This window comes from Etheostoma cragini, chromosome 16, assembly GCF_013103735.1.
Source record: "Etheostoma cragini isolate CJK2018 chromosome 16, CSU_Ecrag_1.0, whole genome shotgun sequence".
NCBI lineage: Eukaryota > Metazoa > Chordata > Actinopteri > Perciformes > Percidae > Etheostoma > Etheostoma cragini.
This window is the reverse complement of record NC_048422.1, coordinates 13,243,141-13,266,919: the sequence shown is the minus strand read 5'-3', so window position 1 is coordinate 13,266,919 and position 23,779 is coordinate 13,243,141. Positions and strand designations below refer to the sequence as shown.

Here is a 23,779-nt window from a genome sequence, read left to right as displayed (position 1 = left end):
GAACCCATATGATACATTCTGTAGGCTACGTCATCAACATGACCCCTCTCCCTCTCTCTCTCACACATCAACAAGATTAATTATTACACGCAGTCAAAATGCAGGCTCAACCGTTAATGTAATAATGTAGTTGTTATGTCTCTTATTCTAGCTAAAATAGATGGATGGATAAATTGATGTAGAACTATCTTAGAGTAAATAGGTCACATTGTCATAGCTTCACCAAACAGCTGCAAGCTAACAGAAGCTTTCGCGCAGGGTACAGTGCAGTGCAGCTGGCTCACTCACGCAGCTAGCTAACGATACAGCTGTTGGCCACACTGTTTACAGACGGCAACGTTACCGGACAAGGGGGAGCAAATGAACGAGCTGGTGAAGAGTTTACCCTCCCCGACTCTCCCGGGGCTCCACCTGCCGTGTGCGGATACCGGTAGTTACAAAGGCTGGCTCTTTAAATGGACCAACTACCTTAAAGGTTACCAGCGGCGGTGGTTCGTCCTTAGTAACGGCCTGCTGTCCTACTACAGGTAACCGTACTAAAGTTAACAGTTACAGCAACCGTTGGGTCTCGAACTGACACATTTCAGAGCTACATAGTATTTATTCGGTTGACATAAAAAGTTTATGATTAACAAATGTATTAGCCGCGTTCTGTCGGAGTTAATTGGCTGCAAAGGGCTTTTTTGTGGATGTGAAATATAACTTTTTTTAACGTTAGCTACGTGTCTTATCTGGCCTAAACGGGAGTGCCCGGAATAATGTCGAATTAGCAACAACAAAAATCACATGAGTCATAACCAGACTGTAAATAACGCTAGAAGAAAAATGTATGTTAATGAGTTGCAAAAAAAATAATATATATATATTTATATATATTAACGTTAATTGAACAGCTAAGGTTACATACAGTGTCCAACAGAATTTTAACCTATGCTGATTTCATGAAAGATTATACCAAGTGATAGCGTTATGCATATGTAGCTTAGCTAACGTTAACTGGCTAGTTCAAGCTAAGTTGAATTTGAGTTTTATTTGTTTCCACAAGTTGAAATCAAACGACGGAGGACATATCTGTTGTGTTAACTGTAACCTTTATACCATTATAGTATTATGGTAAAAGTAAATATTGGCGGTAGATCCAGGAAACGAAAAAACGAGCCTATTTAATACCTGTAGAGAAAACAGAAGGAAAGAAGAATTCTGAAAGTAAAGAAGCCTAAGAAGGGTGCTTGTATATCACTATACATTTTGAATATGGCAGAATGAACGAATTGAATAACCAAACATATAATGAAGCTAGCTATGTTTTGAAGGGTTATACAAACCATAAGGGAATGCTCAACAACATTGTAAAAAAAAAGTCAGTATAATATCAAATATATTTACAGAAGGGGCCATGAGCTACAGTACATATTGTCCAAAGTCTCTAGAGTAGACTGCAGATTGTCCAACGCATGACAGTTGAGAAATGGCTTCATGTTTGACAGATATAGTGGGATGCTAGTATAACAGTAAACTACTTTGAAATCAATCAAAACCAGAGCTGACCAATAATGCTCATCTTTTCTCCAATTATTATGTTGTTTCCCTCAGGACTCAGGCAGAGATGGCACACACCTGCCGAGGCACCATTCCTTTGGCTACAGCATACATTGAGGTGGGTGACACCTGCCATTTGGTGTTAACTAGTGGAGGCCGAAACTACCACCTGAAGGCCACTTCTGAGGGAGAGTGTCAGCGATGGGTCTCAGCCCTGCAGCAAGCTAAGGCCAATTCCACTCTTATGATGCATCATTCAGGTAAGATGGAAATTTTATATTATGTGTGGCCCATTTATTTTGATGTAAAACTGTGTGATCAATGTTCACACTCAGTGCTGACTTCATAAAATGGGTAGCCATTTCATGCAGGCAAATCAGTCAGTTTTCTTCTTTTTTTCATTGATTTGTTGTTTCTTTTTAGAATAGTCCAAATATGTCCTTGGGAGAAGTAAGAGGTTCATCTGAGAATGTCCAAGGTAGACAAACTAATTTTAGCTGTAATCTGAATGCAGGCTCATGCAACCAAGACCCACTTACCTGAATGCATATTTTATTTATTAATAGCCCTTTAATGTTTAAAAAATAAAAAAATAAAAAATAGCCTTTAATGTTGTATAGACAACAAGCCACAAGAGGGCAGTGTTTCCCATGTGTTTTGATGGAGACATGCAGTTGTGGCAAGTGTGTGTAATGCAACACCTGCATTAAATAATGGCATTATAAATCACGTATTCCTTACGAATTTCACTTTTCACCTCAGGACTCTATCACACAATACAATATGATATAGTGTAATGTAAAATAATATTATTTAATATGTATTGTATTCCATGTGTCTGGGAGACTTTTTTTTTATTTGCTGCTGTTAAACCTAATGTCTTCCTTGTGGACAAGAAGGGTAAAGGTGCATAGTGGATTTTTTCCCTCTTTCTTTCTCTCCCTCTCTTCTCCACAATTGTGCACAAAGACCCATGCCGCTACCTCCTCCCTCCCACTCCGTCTCCTCTCTCCCTCCCTGTCTCCTTCAGTATGACGACAGTGAGAGCTGAATGAAATGACCTTCCTTTAGACTCCTCCTCCTGTTCTGATAACAGAAGGGGTGAAAAAGAGAGAGGGTGTGAGGATTTTCATTGAAAAATATTTTTTCACCATACACTCTGTGGACTATAGGGAGGCATGAGTGTAGTCTTTTCAACGAGTTTCACCTCGTAAGTAACCTTTTAATTATTTTACTAGGAGCAGAATAAGAATTAAGATAGAAGCTGTGTGCTGGGTTTGTAATCTTGGCAGAGTTTCTCTGTTTATGGAGTTTAATAAGTTTGGCTTTATTTTTTGCAAATGTCTGTGTAAAATTGCCAGTTGGTTTTCTCACAGAGCAGAATTGGCTTTAAATTTGACAAAATGGCACCGTAATGTTCAAAGTCACTACAGAACAATAGGACAGTATTTATTTGTCAGTCTCAGTCGAATGTGCTGTATTTAACCGATTTAAATCCTCCTTTTTCTCAGATTACTGTAAATACAGCTGCTAAAAGGAATGTTTGTAAGAGGTGTGTGCCTTTATGTGTGTGTGCCTTTAAGCACCCTGTACTGCTGAGTAAAAGGTTTTCACCTGCAAGATGCAAATCAATGGTACTGTCTGGCCACATAAGCCCATGGAGACTACGACTGATGTGTGATGAGATTTGATTGTTTGATTGCTGTTTAATAGGTTTTGCCTAATTGGAAGTAATTACAGCCAACATACTAACCCAGCTTCATGGACCTGAGCCGTTTTAGAGGATTTAACACAGCCTTACTTTCTTTCTTCACGGTTCAGAAATTCTGTTTACAGTGTTGTTACATTTTTGTCTTGATTGTTTTCAATTATTGATTTTCATCATAGATTTATAATCTGATCATGTTAGAATCCTAGTCATTTTTTAATATAATTGTTGTTGGTGCCACAACATTGAAAAAAGTTTAGTCTATACAAATCACAGATTTTGATTATCTTCATCGAATGTATTGTTCTTGAACAAACAGTGGTAATACCGTCAATTTTAGACTAATTAACCTAGGCTATTTGTTTTAATGCATGTGTAAGCTCATACACTGACCCGTGTGTAAGGATAACAAATGCATGAGTCTTTCATTATGGGCTTAGTGGCAATAATAGCAGGGCAAACAAATTGGCTAGACGTGGATTAGCAGTAATGAAGTGGATGTTGCGGTTATCTGTAATGTATCTGGCACCTCATTTGTAATAGTTATCACACAACCATTACATGAGTACCATTTTAGAATAAATGATACAATGGTTGTCAGGCGTGGCAAACCGTGTACTCAGGATACAGAACTCAGACACGCAGTAACAATCAAACTGAAATATTTATTGTACACACCAGTACAAAACAAAACAGGCAACAGTTTCTCAAAAACACTGGCAAGAAGAAAAAAAGGTAAATCTAGTGACAGCATCCAAAAAAATACTAACACAAACTCAGGTCAACAACAGGCCGAGGATCAGAAACACTTACAAACTCACTGAGCAAACAGCTGGAATTCTAAACTCAAAGGTATAACACAAACACACGGGGAATTTCAAAATAAAACAGGAAAGGAGCCATGTAAGTGGATGTGAAATAACACTGAAAAACTGGCCTGGGATTGGGAGCTGGGCATGACATAGGCTTGTTATGATATAAAATCCAACCTCTCTCTCTCTTTCACCCTGGTATCAACCATTGAATTCAGGGGGAAAGTGTGAATCCAAATAACTGCAGGGAGGGACAGTGTAGCTCAGGTTGTGCTACAGCAAGCTTTCAGCATATTACAGTCAGACTTTGATTGCTTCATCTATATTGCAGAAGCTTACAGTGCAACCCCTGATTTTCTTTGATTCTCTCTTCCGACACTGTCCACATTGATGCTCCTGCTATAGCCAGTTTGGAGTGTTTTCATGATTCACCGATGCATCACCCATTTGTCTCAGACTCGCCAGTGTCCTTTGTGGAAAAAAAAAAATAACCCATTAGTAAACATAGCAGACCAGTAAGCCTCTCCAATACATATATGTTATTGTGTTTTATGGCTTTAAGAACAAAGAATAAGTGCAGTTTCAGAATATGGTGTTTTAACACCTAGAGCACAATAAGTCAAGTGAGATCTTTTCTCTCTACTGTATATGGGTCATGAAACTATTACAGATGCCTGAAGAATTTTTAATCTTGTCCTCTTGAGACTTCCAGATGGCCCTGATTGTTATTATTTTTTCCCCCTCTAATAGTGGTAGTAGTTTGTCTCCTTGCTTTGATACTCACAGGGAATGCGAACACCGGCCTACAATCAGTCAATATTACACAAACAATCAGTTTCTTCTTGCAGAAAAGGAACGTTTTGACATAGAGAAGTTCCATTAGATATGACGGCGCAGATGCATCTACAGCATGAATCCAGCTGTTATCTAAAATTCTACTAATGACAGTAGACCTTTATAGGCATCTTGAATCTTTTAAATGATGTCTATTTTCACTGAGATGCTTTAATAATAGAGCATAGTTTGCTCTACTATTATCTCCTACCGACTGACTTTTTGGCCGATCCATTTTTACAAAGAGATTTTGTGGACAAGCACTAGTCAAAGCCTCAGAATTTATTTAAAAGTCTAGTTATAATCCCGAGGTTTAGTTTTAAATATGTCAAGCTAAATTACAAGACAACATGTATAAAAGTATGCACCAATCATCTACAGTCTTCATTTCATGTCATGGTGCTGCCATACCAAAAAAAAGTGTGTTTTTGATTTGAAAATTTCACTCATAATAGTGATTTATGTATAATCAACAAGCAGACCAAGTTTGATACTAAATAATCAGTCCGGTCTCCCTGCTCTCCTTCTCAAATCCCGGAGACTGATGGTTTAGCTCATGCCAACAAGGGGGAGAAAGACAGAAAGGGAGGAGGAAAAACGTAGTGCGTCATCCTTTTTTCCCTTTTCTTTTTCTAAAAATAGCTTAGCCTCCTGATTGCACAGGCCTGCGTTTCCAGGGCAACGGTGTTCATTCACAGCTTTCTGATCTTGTAGATGAAGGGGTGTGGGGGATCAGGGTGTGAAGTGTGTGAAATCTTCCTCCATCCGTTCCTCACAAAAACTATCTGAATTGGTTTGATTAAAATAGCTTTTCAAATGTCTGATAAGAGGCATACTGTTTACTATAGTATATTATTACACCACCATAAACAATTAATTTTTTCAGACAAAATATCTCTAATGATACCCATCACATTAGGTAAATGGTGTAATTTTTGCACTGCCTTTCTTTTTTGTCTTTCTGTAAAGATGATTCAGGAGATGAAGGCCCTTTGCCTCAGGAGGACCGAGTCCTAACCCAAGGGGTGCTCAAGACTCTGGCCAGCAAGCTAGATGACCTGAGCACCTGTAATGAGCTGATAGGAAAGCACGGCGCCGCCCTCCAGCGCTCCCTCAGCGAACTTGAGGAACTGCGTGGCTCGGCTGACAGCACAGACAGAGTGAAATCCGTTAATGAGCGAGCCACCCTTTTCCGGATCACCTCCAATGCTATGATCAATGTGAGTTCACATGATGCAAGCCTCCGCCAGTATGGGTACTGTAAATGGGAGACTGGTCAGTTGTGTCTTTTAAAGAGGGAATGCAGCTTGTGGGGGCGTTGATGTGTGTTGTATTCACACACTTAGGTTTGTCGTGACTTTCTGGACGTAGCAGAATCTCAAAGCCGGAGGTGGCAAAAGACCCTGCAGTATGAGAGAGAGCAGCGTCACCATCTGGAGGAGACCATCGAACAGTTAGCCAAACAGCACAACAGCTTAGAGAGAGCCTGGAAGGAGAATCCCACCTCATATACAGGTGAGACACATCACTCTCTGAAGTGTGAAAGGCAAAGTTTAGTCTACACGGAATAAGAATATGGCCCTCTTCTGGCCAGAATTAGTGATGCACGTCTATCACAGAAATGTGGCTCAGTCCGACTTATCATATCTCAAATTTTAGTGCATTTATCTACATAGAAAGTAAAATAAATAGCTAACAACAAAACAGCCCTCCAGGTGTAATATTTACTTTAAATTCAGATTATCGTATGTGCTAATTGAACACACATTTTGAGGCCATAGATATTAGCGTGAATCAAATATCTCATTAAATGCCTTCCAATTTTTGTTGTCGAGGGTTTTTTTGTCCCAGCTGTTCCTCTTTGTTAACACAGTTTTTTTGTTTGGCAGTAGGACTGTATCATTTGGTGAAAAATATAAAACACAGTTATTTAGCTTAGAATTGATACCACAGTTCTCCGCCACTATTTCTTTTCTCACAAACCATGACAAAACAAAATATATTACCAGTACCAAAAAGATTTTTTGGCACATTGCGCATCACCACAAGCCTGTAAACATAGAGGCTTCAATGAAGAGAAGGAAGAGCATTACTGCGCTTGGGAGCACTTTAAAACCTATTTGACACAGTTTATGTTTAAAACTCACAGAAGAAAGTAGCGTTTGTCATGCAGTTGGCTCGTAAGATTAAACGAGAATAAAAGTCATAAAAAAAAAATCAAAGTTATTTAAAAATTAAATCACGAACAAGGGTGAATCAAAAATCACGATTTTATAACGCTTTATCATGCAGGCCTATTTGGCATATATTCTCATAATCTTTTAGACTTGTTTTTTTAGCTACATTAAATAATTTTACAACGATTGCTGCTTATAGCCGTAAAAAAAACTATTTTGTTGTTGTTTTTGTGTCAACGTAGGGCAACTTAGAGGCCACATAACTGCTGAAGCATCAAAAGCAAACAATTAAGCATTGATAATCAAGTTGAGTCAAGTATCACGCATTGTGGTAAGCTGCCACTGTTATTTGGCCACCCCTTGTAAAGCAGCACTACATTAGATGTTTATACGGGAAAACACTCAGATAACCCGTCCCCTTGTCCTGTGTTTGTTGCTGGAGGTGTGGAGCGGTCTCAGGAGGGGGACGCGAGTGACGAGAATGAAGAGGCGGAGTTCTTCGATGCCATGGAGGACTCATTCATAACTGTGACTGATAGTGGCAACATACAGCACAAGTAAGAAATCATCTCTATACAGACCAATATCAGAGCTGTGTTCTTGATCACCCACAAGCACAGTTACTTTCAAATGTATTTTCATGATGTTGCATTCTCTCAGGCGCTCAGGAAGTAATCAGAGTATGATGAGCGGAGGAATATCCAATGACTGGACTCACAATGAGAATGTAGGTCCCAAGCATGCTCAGTTTTCTTAGTCCTTATTGCTAGATACACACATATCCACTTCCACTATAGTTAAAAACATTTAAAATGTTGTCATGTATTTTCAGGACAGCTCAGGCACCAACCACATGCAGCTACGAAGAACAAGACGCAGTCGCATTCCTGACAAACCCAATTATTCCCTTAACCTGTGGAGCATCATGAAGAACTGTATTGGCAAAGACCTGTCCAAGATACCCATGCCTGTAAATGAAAAACACACAGTACGAATTGGCTGTAATATAGTTGTTTGAAGTTGATTGACTTGTTAAAAAAACCTTTTCCATCTGTGTGGGATTGCAGGTAAACTTCAACGAGCCGTTGTCGATGCTGCAGCGACTGACCGAGGATCTGGAGTACAGCGAGCTCCTAGACCGGGCGGCTCGCTGTAGCTCCACTCTGGAGCAAATGTGCCTGGTGGCGGCCTTTTCTGTCTCCTCTTACTCCACCACAGTCCATCGTACAGCCAAGCCCTTTAACCCTCTGTTGGGGGAGACTTACGAGCTGGACCGACTGGAGGAGTATGGTTATCGCTCCATCTGTGAGCAGGTGAAACAAACACAGACACACATCCTTACACGGATTTTCCACCAGCCGCGTCTGTGTTGCATGTCGGGCGATCTGTCCATACCGCACCGGTACCGTCTCGGGAGCGTCTTGCCTGTACGACTCACAGATTTTATTGTCTCTAAAAGTACTTGAAAGAATAATCACATGTTGATTAAGCTAGTATCTACCTTCCACTCCAGGCACTCCTACAGTTAAACTCTACCCGCTGTCTTTTCTGACGTTGTTTCCTTATAAAAAGGGTTTTTGATGTCTTTTATGTTATTCCACTACCAACATGAATCTGTCGTATGTTGTAATAGAGAAGACACATGCGATATTAGGGGGTGTCTTTTGGTAAATTGACAGGATGCCTCTACTTTTTTACTTCCTGCCAGTCTGATAGAACGCCCTGCGCCTCGCGTTAACATAGACCTGGTGCGTATCTTTAGCGGAGCGGAATGGAGAACCGCTTCTTGTACGCTTCTGGGACGCGCCGTGACGCGGGTTGTGGAATATCAGCTTTGATTCAAATGGCTGTCACTGCTCGCGGGGGTCGCAGCAAATCCAAAAGATAGCACAGACGTGCCCGATGGAACCTTGGCTTTACAGGTATATTTTACACCCACCGTAGTGAAGGATAAAAACAACATCTATATTGACCCTACTAACAGCAGCTAATACCATTCACCCATAGGTCAGTCATCACCCACCAGCCGCTGCCCACCATGTGACGTCACAGCGAGGATGGACCCTATGGCAGCACATCACTATTGATAGCAAGTTTCGTGGGAAATACATTTCTGTCATGCCATTAGGTAAGAAACAAGTGAATTGATGCAGTTAATGCTGACAATCACTATACAGTATAATATATACCACTACAAGCCAGATACGACCTGTAAATACACACAAAATATTTGTTGGAACGTGACTAATTCACCACATTCAAGTAATTCTAAAACTGTAATGTTATTCACCTTTTTGATGTTTGTGTGTCTACCATCATATCACTGTAGGAAACATTCACCTGCAGTTCCACTCAAGCGGAAACCACTATGTTTGGAGCAAAGTGACTTCAACGGTGCACAACATTATTGTGGGGAAACTGTGGATTGATCAGGTGTGCCCCGCTGTACTTTAATTCACTCCAGACAACAATCTAGGCAATTATTAATTAGAGGGGCAATAACTTTTCAGAAGGAAAAAAAATTATGAGAAATTATGAATACAAATTGTTGTGTGTGGGTGTTACTGAGGAAAGTAATTTGTTTTCCTGTCTGTTGCTGTTGGCAGTCTGGGGACATTGACATTGTAAACAACAATACCAAGGAAACCTGCCGTCTCAAATTCTCCCCCTACAGCTACTTCTCCAGAGAAGTCCCACGCAAAGTAAGTCTGTTTCCATTCTGTAGGGAGTTGTTTCAGATGGGCAACAGACAGATAGCATGGTTGTCTTCATTCAGATGTCACGACATTTACACAGTTTTACAGTACAGCTACACACAACTGTGTCAAGAAACACTGTTTAATATCTTGTCTAATATTGGTACTCAAAATGTTTAATCAATCTAGTATCCTCTTAGTGCTTACCAGTGTGGATAACCTTAACAAGATGTTTTTCCTAAAAAACATGTGTGTCATAATACAAGCTTCTCTCCAGAAGGAAGTCACAGACTCATCAGCTAGTGAGGAACAAATGCCTTGTATCTCTTTAAACTTTTCTTCTGTTTGATATAGTCTAATGAGCACAACTGATATATGATTTAAACTCAAAATCTGAAGGAGCTGCCCAAATTAGAATTTAAAAAGGAAAGTACCCAGCTGAGAGTATGTCAGTGCTTAGCGGTCAGAGAGTGAATACAACCCTCTTGTTGTCCTCCGGTCAAATTTGACCCCTTTATTTCTGAAATATGGGGTTTATTTTAACCAAATTACTACAAAAAGTGGATTGGATTTGTTGGAATTTAAAATTTTATTTTTCCATAGAAGGCTCTTTGCAAATACAATTGATCACTTTCATTCCTGACTAAATTCATCTGTATGTTCCTATGATTTTAACTATTAGTCAAAATAATTCATAATTTCTGCAATTTTAACTCAAATATTAGGTATAATTCTATATAAATGAGGGTTATTGACCATGAATTCCAAAAAGTACTGTAAAACTAGTGGTAGTAAGGTGGAGTTAGTGACTCTCCTTTTTTGGTTTTCCATTATGAGTTCATTATTATTTATGGTTTTTTTTTCTGCTGCCTCCAGTTTCTTTTGAAACTAATTTGTCTTCTGGCTGTGGCAACAGCCACATGTCGAGAATCAAAAGCAACACGCCTTCGACGTTCTGTGTGTCGTGTTAGGTCAAGGCAGTTGTCTGCTATGACGACCAGCCACGGCTCGCCTCACTCATGAGGCGGGACTAGTCTGCAATGGTAACGGGGCACCGCGGTCGAGCAGGTACCATTGATGGAAAAACGCTGTAAGTGATCTCTTCTATGTGATCTTCTTTGGTGTCTCTGACAGGTGACAGGAGTGATAGAGGACAGAGAGGGCACAGCCCGTTACATCCTGTCAGGAACCTGGGACGACAAGATGGAGAGTGCCAAAATAGTGGACAGCAGCCAAGGATGCGGAGGCTCTGAAGGCAAACAAAAGACAGTTTATCAGACCCTTCAGCCCAAACTGTTGTGGAAAAAATATCCTCTCCCGTATGTCAATCTGATCTAGCACATTTCTACCTTACCTTGAAGATTTAATGTGGCATTTCAACTTACTCCCCTTTGTCATCTGACTTCTCCTATTTGTCCTTCTCTTCTATCATTCACTCTCCAGAGATAATGCAGAGAACATGCACTTTTTCTCCTCCTTGGCTCTGACTCTCAATGAGCCAGAAGATGGTATTGCGCCCACTGACAGTCGTCTGCGGCCGGACCAGCGACTAATGGAGGCAGGTGTGTGGGATGAAGCCAACATCCAAAAGCAACGTCTGGAGGAGTGTCAGAGGCTGGAGAGGAAAAGAAGGGAGGTGCAAGCCAATCAGGCCCTGGAGGAAGGTATGAACAGGGAAACCAAGGAGCAAGGAGGATTATAGTCCTTCTCCACTCAATGTGTTTCGCCTATTGTTACTTCCATCAGATGTTTGAGCTTCACTGTGCAGGATGATGTATGTGCAGTCGAGACTAGAGGATCATTTTGTAACTGCTCAAGATTTTCCACTGTGGTCGCTCCAAAGATAATTGCTGTCACCGTTCACGTCTCCCTCGCTCTACCACACATACACACACACACACACACACATACACACACACCAGCGCAGAAGTATAAACATCAGGCGGCTAACGGTATTTTCCCTACAACGAGTGTATATATTATTATTTTTGCTATAGTGCTTAACAAGAATTATTTAATTTTGCCTAGTTTTGGCCTGTTGAGGGGCAATAAATATAAAAAGTTCCAAAACATCTATTGTGTTATCCACTAAATAAACATAATATCTACAAACATGGCATTTGATTGGAGGCTAGTCTCACTTTGTCCCACAGCAACATTAAATAGTTTAGATGTGTGTACATTGTTTCTGTTAATGTATTGTATTAAGTCTCCGTGTCATTATAATATTCATATTTAGCATAAATGATTTAACATGCACATGTATTAAGTCCATTTTAAGATAGAGTTCTACCTTTTTACCTCTTACATGTCATTTGCATTACCTTCAACACAGATGTTGGTTTAATCACTGGCCGTGGGCAACAGCAAAATCTAAATCTGCATCCGACAAGAATAAAGATGACTGCTCTTCATCCATCATTTTTACTATAGCCTATAGTCTATAGTCTATTTCTTAAAGTGGGATATGTACAGTCAAAGCTTAAAATCACCTTAATTGCAGAATTGGCAGTAATTGTAAGATTACAAAGAAGTCTTTCAAACAAAGTGAATGCCAGTAATTTGGATTCAGCTTTCCCCTAACAGAGTTCGGATTATGTTCCAAGATGGGTGCAATAATTAGAGTTAAAGGAGCAAGTAAGACATTGTGATATTGTGGAAAATATGACACATTTTAGCAATGCCTTAAGAATACATTCTTCTGTGTCATTAGGGCAAGACATCGAAGGTTACCAGCCACTGTGGTTTGAGAAGAGGACAGATGATACAACGGGAGAAAGCACCTACATCTACAGGGGCGGCTACTGGGAAGCCAAAGACAGACAGGACTGGAGCCAATGCCCTGAGATCTTCTAGGACAAAAGTTGCCCTTACACCGTGGCATCAGACAGGCTGAGGGGTTCTTCCTGATGTAAGGGTACTGCGTAAGTTATGGAGAGTTGTGTGTATCTGTGTGTAAGAGAGTGAGTAAACCAGCTGCTGAAAGTGGCCGTCACTCCCAGATTTTCAAGCACAAACTAAGCTCTTGCTTCCACTTACTAATCTACTCTCTTCTGCTCTAAAAATTGTGTTTTCAGAATGCATGGCCTCATTTTGTGTAATGTGTGTACGCCTATTCAGCACCATAACGAATAGAGTTCTAATGTGTGTCTGCGTGGGGCTGAAACATAGACATGCTTTACAGAGAAAGGGTTTATGCACCAATGTACGTACACATTTCAATGGGTGTGTGTGAGGGATAACTATGGGGCAAGGAGGAGTGTCGCGGAAGTTCTTGTACTCTGACAGAGACACCAAGATAAAGTACTTTAGCAGGATTACGCATTCTCCTGCGCTTAAAGGCTTTTTCACAGCAGAACTTTATTTATTGAACCCCATTGATTCTTGGGAATTTTTACTATTATCAAACTGTATTTGAAGGATTTACAGTTATTGTCCAGTCTGACTGGCCTCTAACAAGCAGCTACCGGGCCCTGAAAACCAAGGTAGACGTCATTCTCTTTGAAAGGTCAACTGACTGAATTTGTCATGCTGTTTCATAGACAACCACTGCTTTCCACATGATCTTGAAACTATCTTTCTGTTTGCATTAAAGGCGCACTCCGCCATATCCTCATATGACAGCCTGTGGAAACAGTTGTATAATGTTTTCACAGGCTCTGGAAGACCTTTGTCAAGTCAGAAAAAGTGACTAAAGCAACGTCACTTGAGTAATCTCGGCTCGACTTGTAACAACAAATTTGTAACAAGCAGTTTGAAACTCTACCAAGATGGTAGGTTCTAACTAAAGACATCATTGAGTTGCATTATGGGAAATGTAGGACTGAAAGTCAGAGTATCTTGACCTCTATATATAGATTCAGACATATATTTTGACCACTCCATTTGAAATTTGACTTCCGCAAATCCCTAAACTTATTGGAATTGCAACAGTAAATTATTGGAGTAGCAATTTGAATATCTTAAGTATAAATCTGCTGGAGAATTTTTCTTCCGCAAGGAATTAAATTGGTGCTTAATGGTTATTTTAGCCTTAGTTGTGTATTTAAGTAAGCCACTAGTAACCAATGCATCCAAACTCTGTGAGACTGAGATTCTGTACAGATTATAGAAGAACGGCAGGCTATTTATATTTTTGAAGGTATTTATATGTGTACTTCAGGGTGTTTTTTTTTTTTTTTTTTTTGGTGAATTTTACTAAAATATCAGGATTTATCATTTTGGAAAGTAGCAGCAACCTTGTTTCCCCTTGTAAAAACATTAGGAATGTGTAGCTCTAGAAATGGTTTCTATCCTGAAATTGCTTTATTTGGACATGTTGGCAATAACTGTGTTTAAACAGCACAAGAAGGATGTTTTGGTAACAGTATTCCATTAGATAAATTATAGTTATGTAAATAAATCAGATTCATAAATTTTAGTAATTAATAGTCAAGGACCAGATAACAATTGAAGGTGCTCTAAGTGATGTTGGGTGACTATACTTCTTGTTAAAGTTGGAAGTATTTTCAAAGAAAACGAGACTAGATTGCCCTCCCTCCTCCTCATCCTGTCCCCTCTCCCTCCCTTCCGTGCTTCTGCGCACTAACCCACCCACCCCCCCCACCCCCAAATCCTTCTTGTTGGTTATTGGTTAAAATGCTGGAAGACTGTTTGGGTACGCTTCGAGTGTTCTGGGGACAGGCAGCTCGCGGATAGTGAGGCAATGTTTGCTGTATGTCACAACAAATGTTGTAGGCTAAAAAACGTGCCACATCGCTTAGAACACCTTTAAAGAAGGCTTAGCAATACATATGTTTTTGTATTTGTTTTTGTCCAATATTAACCTATTTATTTATGGTTTTCAGCGTATTGTGTTTTATAAAGGGGCATGATGCACATGTATAATTGCCTGGTTGCTTTTGGCTTGTATATAGCAAGAATAGAATAGAAATGGAATTGCCTCATTTATAATCACTTTAAGAAAATATTGTTTCACATTACTTCAACATTCACATTTTGGGCACTTAAACTCTATCTGTGAATATGTAATCTTAAATGGAGTCAAGATTGTATACAAGTGAATAAGAGTAATAAAAGTTCATAAGATATACAACAGTGATGATGCTAATAAGGTGTTGTTCAAATAAAGCACAATGTTATGTTTTCCTGCAGGTGATACATGTTACATAATCGCAAAGGTTTCCATGGCAACATATAGCTATGCATGGTTTAATAGTGCTTAAGCACTTCAACAGAGGAAAGCCTCTTCACCTAGCTAATAGTTTGTGGACTCTTACTGAAACATGATGTGAACTCACCTTTTGTGCCCAATGACCTCGAAAATGATGTATTTTTGAGCTTCAATAAAAACCTAAAGCTGTCACCTTGCTGTTATTTTCTGTCAAACCACTGTTCATGTCTTTTCCACAGCGCTGTATGTCTTTTAACTCACAAGGGACAGACGATACAGAAGATATCCAGAGAAACGGTGTCTGTCATGATGCTTTGAGGCCATCAATACATTACATGCCAGCTGCTGTCATAAGTGCAAAACAACAAACCAGACAACAAAGATGTCTCATCTGATGATAAATAAAAGGTGTGCTAGCTAAGTTTTAAGATATGCTAAAGGAAATGTGGATATCTAGAATTTGCATGAATGTTTCTTTCCCAGAACTATATAACGTGATATTTTTATATTTGTGGTACCTTTTAAAACTCCACAAAATCATAACAATAACAAACAGAATTTCAAACAAGTTTTAAGAGATGGTACAAAAGAGAAGACTGATTTGGTTGGTCTGAACTTTTGTATTAGTAGTTCGATTGATTTTCCTCCATTGTGTTTTTATTTAAATAAAAAGCAAACCATCTGCATTTCCTTGCGGTATATGTGACGATTTATACTTTATCTGAACCGAACTGTAGTTATAGTATGTGTAAAGTCTGTGCATGGAAGGAACACTGAGTTGAATGGGATGGTGGTATTGCAGTGATGTCTCCAATTTGTTACTTTAAGTCAAACAAAGAACACATGCATCTTTTATATGATCATTATTTGCATTTTGCAAATTAAACTCTGCTGTTGCTAGCAACTGTATGCTTCCTACATCACCCTGAACACACACATGACAACAAAAAGGACACAACAGAAAGGCAATTCATCATTTTCATTGGATTCACAACACTTTAAAATCTGCACAGAGGTAAGGTTGCATTCAGCTTGCACCATGCCATTAACATGTATTTATGCCAATGCATGCGGGCACCATAAATAAGCTGCATGGCCCTTTAAACATAACATCCAATGACACCAAAGCGCGTCCGCCTCCATGGCTTGTCACCGGTCTGACCGCACGCTGAACGAAGGAAGGATATTTTAGAGATGCTGCCAGTGCTCGTCGAAGAACAAGGTAAAAACGACGAAGCTCAAATTCTCAGGAAATGTCAAAATCGTAGAATAGCTAACGTCCACTTAACAAATGTAGGCTAACACAGCGTCGAGTAAGAGTGACGGTTGTTGTTTTGTAGCTAACAAACCTTGCGTTAGCTAACAAGTGCGCGCTACCATTATCATGTATTAACGTTATAAGAACTGTTTTTATAGCTAACAACCCTTACGTTAGCTAGCTAACAAGTGCGCGCTACCTTAGTGTGACTATGGATGTAGCTATTATGAGAACATGACAGCACGAGCGCAGAAAGGCATCCGCTGGTGTCAAGTGACAATCCGTAGCAGAGGTCAGCTACCCACCTTAACGTTAACGTTACCCTTTTATTTTGTCAGACAAAGGAACTGTTTTTCTCTTGTTGTGTTTACGTTACCGAGACTTCCAGCATGAAACCACTGTCAAACTAACGTTAGTTAACGGTTCAGGTTGTGTGGTGTAATGGGTGAAACAGGCGATCATAGTGCGAGTTGTCCTGGTTCCCCTCTGCTACAGTGCTGGGACAGAAACAAGATCTCATCAGGCAATGAAGTAAGCTGCTTTTCAAAGCGTTAGGAAAAATCATAACTCGTGATATTTATAACATTACGTTACAAGCACATCCAGTATTATTTTCTAAGTCACCCAATGTTGTTTACTACAGTGCTTAGGTTTTTGGTGCATCACTGAAGTCGTCGCCGTCATTGTTGCATGTAAGGAGAAGAATCCCCTCAATTGCAGTGAAGGCGCGTGCTGTTTTTCAGCCCGCCCTGAACAGCTCTCCCATTCTTCCCCCTCTGTCTTTATGGTCCAGCATATGGCATTTTGCTTGCGCGGAGTAAGTTAAACAAGCCATGCAAAATAGAAACACGTGTCTGTAGGCGTGCTGTGTTTTAGGTTATTTAAGCGTAAACCTGCCGGTTTGATCTACATTTCAGTTGGAGATGAGAGGTACGGACTCAACATGTGTTTTTCTTTCAGAGAGGACAATGATACGAACATGATCAACGCCGATGGCTTCTCAAAATGCGAGGCGACTCTGCAAGAGAGAGGCAGAAGGAGGCCACCCGCAGAGATGCTCCATCTGCTGTCAGCTGTTATTGTTTGGCTGGTGACGGGAACAACCATCTCCAGCCTCAACAAATGGATATTTGCCGTTTACAACTTCAGGTACCCTCTTCTGCTGTCAGCGCTGCACATGCTGACAGCCATAGTGGTGGACTATGGGCTGATCAAACTGCGGGTGATCCGCCACAGAGGGGCCGAGGAGCAGGACCTGACCCACAGTGCAAAATGTAAGGTGTTCCTGTTGAGTCTGACATTTTGTGCTAGTATCGCTTTTGGGAACATGGGTCTGAACTATGTCCAGCTGTCGTTTGCACAAATGATCTATACCACCACCCCGCTCTTTACTTTGGCCATCTCCACGTTAATCCTGGGTAAACAACATCACATCCTCAAATACACAGCCATGATGCCAATCTGTCTGGGAGCCTCCTTCGGCATCATGGGAGAGGTCCAGTTTGATCAGACCGGCTGCTTCTTTGTGTTTGCAGCGACCATGTTGAGGGGTGTCAAGTCCATTCAGCAGAGTAAGTACTAACTGGTGACTTTATATTTTGTTGTGTTTTTGTTGTCGCTAGAGGAAAAAAGCCATTGTAAGTAAAAAAAAGAAAAAAAGAAAAGTTTATTACCTGAAATGTAATCTCATGCCCCAAACATCAGAGGTTGTTTTAGTGTTTCCTCGGTTCTGTGGTCCTGGAACTTTTTACTGATTCAGTGATTCACTTCTCATCCAGGAACACACCCACACATTGAGGTGGAAAGTCACAGTGGCATGTTTACTGGTCTCTTAGGTAACATGATACAAACATCAATAGTCTATGAATTAGAATGAGAGGGGTTATTACACAACCTGGGAACATGCTGATCCATGTTTCTGTTTTCTGAAAAAAAAAACTATTTATACATGCATAGTGCATTCAAGAAACAGTGGCTCACAAACAGTGTTATGTTAACAGTTTAAAATATCTTGACTCAGTTTTTTGTAAATTAATATATATATTTTTTTTTTTTTACTTTGTGTTAAGTGGATTATCATAGAGAAACAAAGTAAACTATTGACTGTAGTGAAAAAAGTGAAAATGTCCTGGGAAAAGACAGATTCCTTTTTTAAATTGATGTCCTAGGCTGAGTAGTGTCTTCACTTAACTCATCCAATGTACTAATTTATCTAATGTTCTGGGCTTTCAGAGAAGCATTTGTGGAAGGAATTTCTTTAAAGTTGGTATTAGTGTGCAGAGGATTAGTTTCTGACGTCAGTCTCTACAACATTTGGATGGTGGTCAGAGAAGAAAAAAAAAAAAAGTAATGAGTTTCTAAAAATATATATAGCAAATTGGGAAGCAGGACCTGTACTTAATGCTTACATACTTTGTTAATATGTTGGGAAAATTCCAATCTAGCGTCACAGCCCTTCACAGCACGGAATCCCCCATTGACTCTGGATCAGGTGCATTGCTCATCCTCCTAGACCTCAGCGCTGCTTTCAACACAAATGACCATGGCATTCTTATTGATCGCCTGAAAAAGGGAGTGGGACTACAGGGCTCTGTCTTAAGCTGGTTTAAATCATACTTGAAAGAAATGCCTGCACACTTATTTATGTATCTTTAAGGCATACTGATTCTGCCTTCCATGTTCTACCTGTAAAGCACTTTGTGTCATCTGTTGTTTGTTTAAATGTACTATACAAATACAATGATTTGACTTGACTTACATAACACTAAAGCAGATATTCAGTTTTGCTCTGAAGGATGTAATGCTACATACTTTGTGAGTGGAGGAACAGAGGGTCACGTCACGGTTCCAGGGGCAGGCTTGTGACTATCAGGTCATCAGTTCAAATACTCTGGGACAGCTGCTCAGTGACAAACAGTACAAGACTCAAGACGTGTTTAGAGAGTTGCTCTGTTATATAGGGGTAAATACATATACAGGAAGGAAAGGTTGAGTCATCCGTTGTCATTCAAGACCAGCATTTGTAAACAAGGTTGATGAGGTTGAAGCTGCTGCTCATTACTTTTATTTTTAATCATGGCGACATTTGAGTTCATCCTGAGGTGCCAAACTAGCTGGACGATGTCTCAAGTTTCAACAAACTATTTTTGTCCTCTCTCACTTGTTGTTGTAACAGTTAAATTTCTCCGACACATTACTAGTGCACATGTTTCTGGAAGTGTTTACAGTGAGTGAAGGCTGTTTAAGATACCTTATCGCTATCTAATCTAAGTCAAGACCAAAAACAGACCAAACAACTGAAACTAGATCCCTGAAACGTGCAGTATACACAACTAGCTATATGTATGATAATGATAATGATTGATAATGTTAGCTAGTGTCACTTACACATAGCTTACCTTTTTTTATGCTTCCAATCTAAATGCTGATTCATGCTGCTGAGTTAAGTCAACGGCGTAGGTACGGACGTACATATGTACACATCGTGGCTATGCACGTTGCTCTGCTGGGGCTTGGTAGCGTTGCATTTCTCCTTTCCAGGTTCTCCTTCTCCGTAAACATGAAACCAAGGGGAGGGTTAACTTTTCCTTCAACATATTTCCCCCAGTGGTCAGAAAGCACAAGGGAGACACTTTGTTTCTTCCACTATGCCTCTAGAGCTGGTTTTAGATATACAGTAGATAATCCGTGGTCTGTACAGATCAACACTCATGGTTTGGAATGCATGTGAATCGCAGATCAATTACAAAGGTTAACCATAATAATAAGGTACAATATATATTTTTACTGTCTCTGCTACCTAAAATTAGCTGATAAATCTCTTTGGAAACTTGCCGTGAAGAGATACGATAAACGCAGTTTTGAACGATGTAATGTGACTGCATTTCACTGTAGAGGATTCCAACAGCGGGATGTATGACAGTCTGCCGCTAAAGCTATGAGCTAAAAGACACAAACTAGCACTGGTCATTGCTGTTGGTGCTTCTTTTTAACCCTATGCCATGTTTATAACCACTGTATACATTTCTCTGTGTACTCAGGCATCTTACTTCAGGAGGAAAAAATCAGCTCTGTGTTCCTGCTCTACCTGATGTCCATTCCTAGCTTTTGCATCTTGACCGTGGCAGCTCTAGCCTTAGAAAATTGGGCTGTGCTGGAGTCACCGTTTCACTACGATCGTCACCTGTGGGTCTTTATTTTGCTCAGCTGTCTGGGTTCAGTCATGTACAACCTGGCCAGCTGCAGCGTCATCACACTCACCTCTGCCGTCACTCTGCATGTCCTCGGCAACCTGAGCGTGGTGGGAAACCTGCTGCTGTCTCAGCTGCTTTTCGGCAGCGAGTTGTCCGCCCTCAGCTGTGCCGGCGCGGTGCTGACTTTGTCTGGCATGCTCATCTATCAGAACTCCGAGTTTATCGTCAGCTTCCTGGACGCACGCAGGGCCAAAGCTGAAAATTCCAGACAGGAGGATTTTAACACTGCAAGTGGAGAGGACTTGGACAAAGCTAGAGCACCCGAAGCAACATGTCATCAGCGGAGAACGGACGGGAAGCAAGAAGACAAGATCGACTGTCCTGAAGGGATGAAGGAGAGAATAAAATGTTAAACCCCGGCTGTAGTTTTCTACCCTGTGTGCCTGTAATTGGTCAAGAGCAGCAGAGGGTGTGTGACCTTATAAGGCCATCATCACTGTTGACATGATCTTTTTTTTAATTTATTTTTACTTCCTCATTGTGCCAGTTTATTTTTTCGTTGTTAACCCAGAAGTGTCTGCAGGAAGGAAAAGGTTGCCTTTCTTTTGTCACAGTAATGGAAAGATTCTCTCCTTCATCTGTAAATCCCTCAGACACAGCCTATAGCGACATATGCATGCATGAGCACACTAAACGGTTTGAGACCTCATGAGGTATTCAAACTGTCACTCATTCTACTCCACTGTGAAAATGTTCTTATTGACAGAGGGCTCTAAACGATGTTTTGGGTGGCTGTTGGATAATCCAGGCTGCAGATAGTCTTGTGTGATGTTAAGGCTCAGATAGCACTGTGCTTCATACTGTACAGGCACAATTTGTATTAAAATATATATATTATTGGTACTGTTACCTGACACTCACCTGGCCCTATCATGGTAGGGTGCTGTTTTTTGGCAGCTTTTGTTGTTTGTATGTGAAGCAGGAAGCTTGTTAAATAAGAACGCTACAGCTCTTATTTAGAGGCAGAAGTTTCAATAATAGACAAAGCCAACATTTTTATGCAATGACACTCCTCTTCCCCTCTGCTGAAGCACATTTTTTAAAATAAGAGGCCTGAGCTCAGTCCTCCATTATTCCCACTCCCGCTTCCCACTTTAGGCCTAGATTTTGTTCTCAGGCGGTCTCTGTAGAATTACTCTAATTAATTCTATCAGCGGTGCGCTCACTGCAGCTTTCCTCGATAATTAGGTTCACAAGTTCTCTAAGGAGTGTCACTCAACTTTAGATGTCTTTTCCCTGTGGAAGAGATGAGGAAAAAGACGACCGAGATGTCCTTTAAGGTTGCTTCCTAAATCCTAACCAATGTCATCTAGAATTTTTTTTCTGTGGGGGGTATTTAAAGAAAATGTTGGTTACCAGCACATCTTGACAAACTTACCTCTGCTGGACCATGTTTGTTTTCTCTCAGTATTTGAAAAGCATTTTTATTGACATGGATTTTATTTTGTGACAACACATTTTATTTATTTGGAAAAAAATATTTATTTTTAAATGGTTAGAGCAGTCACTGGTTTAACAGTGCTGTCGATGTCGGTCCTCAAGAGTCTCGCACATGCATACATTTAATATTAGACAGCACTGTTCTCTCATCTCCTGTCTCTTCAGAGAAAAGTCAGATATACTAAACAGAAGACTGCATGCCGCTGCTACTGAAAGTATCTTAAATGACCCAGGATGCCAGTTACTGTGCACGCCCTTCTTCATGTATGATATGCCAAATGTCTTTGAAAGTTCTTTTGGTCACACTGTCAAAACACTGGTTCTGTGATTGACCAGACATGATCATTTCTCACTTACAGTTTGAGCTTTCACAAGACGACAACATAGCCATCAGAGATTTGTTTTCATGACGCCTGCCACCATTTTCTGCATATTTTGCCATAAGAAGAACTGCAGGCAGGATTGTATGCTAAGATTTTAATTAATGTATAACACACACATTTAATATTTCAAGGGTGACATTTATTTTATTACGTTCTCTAGAGCAGCATATATGAACCCAATATGCTTTTTTCATAAATCCCAGTTAGAAATAGTGGAACAAAAGATGTGACACATTTAAAGTTTGATGTCACCGATTCTCAGTTACATGTTTAAAGAATATGTACAGCAGATCATTTCACTGGTTTTACATGATCGGATACCTCAGCTGTTGGACTTGTCATGCCCTTGTGTTTTATTGATTATTAACTATTGGACTGAGATCAAGCAGTTTTTCAACAACCACAAGAAAACTGCAGCATGTGATGGATTGTACCGTGTTTAGTAGATAACATCTTTTAAAGCATAATCATGCTTTATGATCAGAAGAGACTCAGTGGCCACTTTTTTCATTTGGTTTTGTAATCTCATTGAACGATCACATACTTGTGGAAATTTGGCAGGTTTGGCTGCGTGTTCTTGTGGATATTGTGTTGAGTAGCTTGTTATAATTGTGGGGCAAAGAAACTTTTGCACTTCAGAGGTACGAAGATGATACCTTCAAAGCCTTCGGTTCTTGTGTACATACACAAGTTTTAATTGTTTGCAAAGCTAGCTTGGTGTAAATAGTTATTTTATGATAATAGTGTATTTTATAGTCATACTGTACATGGCTGGTTTGAGCTGTACTGAATTAAGAATTAAACATTTGCCTCATGCCTTATTTGGACGTACTGTAGATAAAGGAGTGAATTCATTTTTTCAGATTTTTCGGTTAATACTTCAAATGCCTGTTTAGGGGCAACGATATGGGTTATTCATATACACATGATCTGCCATTGCTTAAAAAAAACAGTGGACTGGTACAATTAAAAAAAACAAACACCATATTACTTAGTCTCACTGTCATACGACCTACAATTTTTTTAATGAATTTAAGTTTTAATTTAGGTTCTTTCCCTTTTTAGTTTTTCAACCTTCTGATATAACGTGTGACTTGTTTATGTTATTTTAAAGGCTATGAAAGGCTTTTTTTACCCCTCAATTGTTCATAATTGATTTTAGTTTTAACTTAATATTAAAAGTAATTGTCAGTTTACATGTTAAAATATAATAGAAATATAACGTTCAGGAATATACAAGACATTGACATGGTGAAAAGGTTTCAGATGAAGTTGCCTTTAGGGATGCAATGAAAGAGTATCTTAATTATCAATTAATCTGTTGATTTTGATAAAGCTTTTAGTCTATTAAGTCACCCATTGAAGGTTGCTGTTCCATCTGACCAACAGTCAACATATCCATAATGAATTGATGTAGCAAATCCTCATATTGAAAAGCTGGAACTATAGTGAATGTTGTGTTTTTAATAAAAATGACAAGTAATTGTTTATTTAAATTGTTGCTGA

The 23,779-nt window shown here is 39.8% G+C and overlaps 2 protein-coding genes across 3 annotated transcripts; both read left to right on the top strand.

The window, feature by feature from the left end:
* The first annotated feature begins 42 nt into the window (after positions 1 to 42).
* Positions 43 to 13,040, top strand: osbp2 (oxysterol binding protein 2). The gene is made up of 14 exons (XM_034896669.1): positions 43 to 527; positions 1,594 to 1,799; positions 5,863 to 6,113; positions 6,240 to 6,408; positions 7,513 to 7,627; positions 7,731 to 7,797; positions 7,903 to 8,040; positions 8,138 to 8,383; positions 9,078 to 9,198; positions 9,400 to 9,503; positions 9,677 to 9,772; positions 10,901 to 11,085; positions 11,210 to 11,430; positions 12,480 to 13,040. Exons 1-14 carry the CDS (start codon positions 361 to 363, stop codon positions 12,620 to 12,622), a joined length of 2,229 nt encoding a protein of 742 aa, XP_034752560.1. The 5' UTR covers positions 43 to 360; the 3' UTR covers positions 12,623 to 13,040.
* Positions 13,041 to 15,981: 2,941 nt separating this feature from the next.
* On the top strand, positions 15,982 to 21,791 carry slc35e4 (solute carrier family 35 member E4). 2 transcript variants are annotated; one of them, XM_034896672.1, is made up of 3 exons: positions 15,982 to 16,161; positions 17,158 to 17,768; positions 20,238 to 21,791. In XM_034896672.1, the coding sequence occupies exons 2-3, from the start codon at positions 17,177 to 17,179 to the stop codon at positions 20,801 to 20,803; spliced, it is 1,158 nt and encodes a 385-aa protein (XP_034752563.1). In that variant the 5' UTR covers positions 15,982 to 16,161; positions 17,158 to 17,176; the 3' UTR covers positions 20,804 to 21,791. The 2 variants fall into 2 exon arrangements, with proteins under 2 accessions (XP_034752563.1, XP_034752562.1); XM_034896671.1 differs by lacking the exon at positions 15,982 to 16,161 and having other exon boundaries at positions 17,069 to 17,768.
* The last annotated feature ends 1,988 nt before the right edge of the window (positions 21,792 to 23,779 follow it).

What these genes read in the sequence shown, in the direction of transcription:
- osbp2 (XM_034896669.1), top strand. Translation starts at nt 361, where the DNA reads ATGAACGAGCTGGTGAAGAGTTTACCCTCCCCGACTCTCCCGGGGCTC. An exon ending in ATCGCTCCATCTGTGAGCAG is followed by an intron (nt 8,384 to 9,077) that starts GTGAAACAAACA and finishes ATTCACCCATAG; the next exon opens with GTCAGTCATCACCCACCAGC. An exon ending in GGAAACTGTGGATTGATCAG is followed by an intron (nt 9,504 to 9,676) that starts GTGTGCCCCGCT and finishes TGCTGTTGGCAG; the next exon opens with TCTGGGGACATTGACATTGT.
- slc35e4 (XM_034896671.1), top strand. Translation starts at nt 17,141, where the DNA reads ATGTGTTTTTCTTTCAGAGAGGACAATGATACGAACATGATCAACGCC. An exon ending in TGTCAAGTCCATTCAGCAGA is followed by an intron (nt 17,769 to 20,237) that starts GTAAGTACTAAC and finishes CTGTGTACTCAG; the next exon opens with GCATCTTACTTCAGGAGGAA.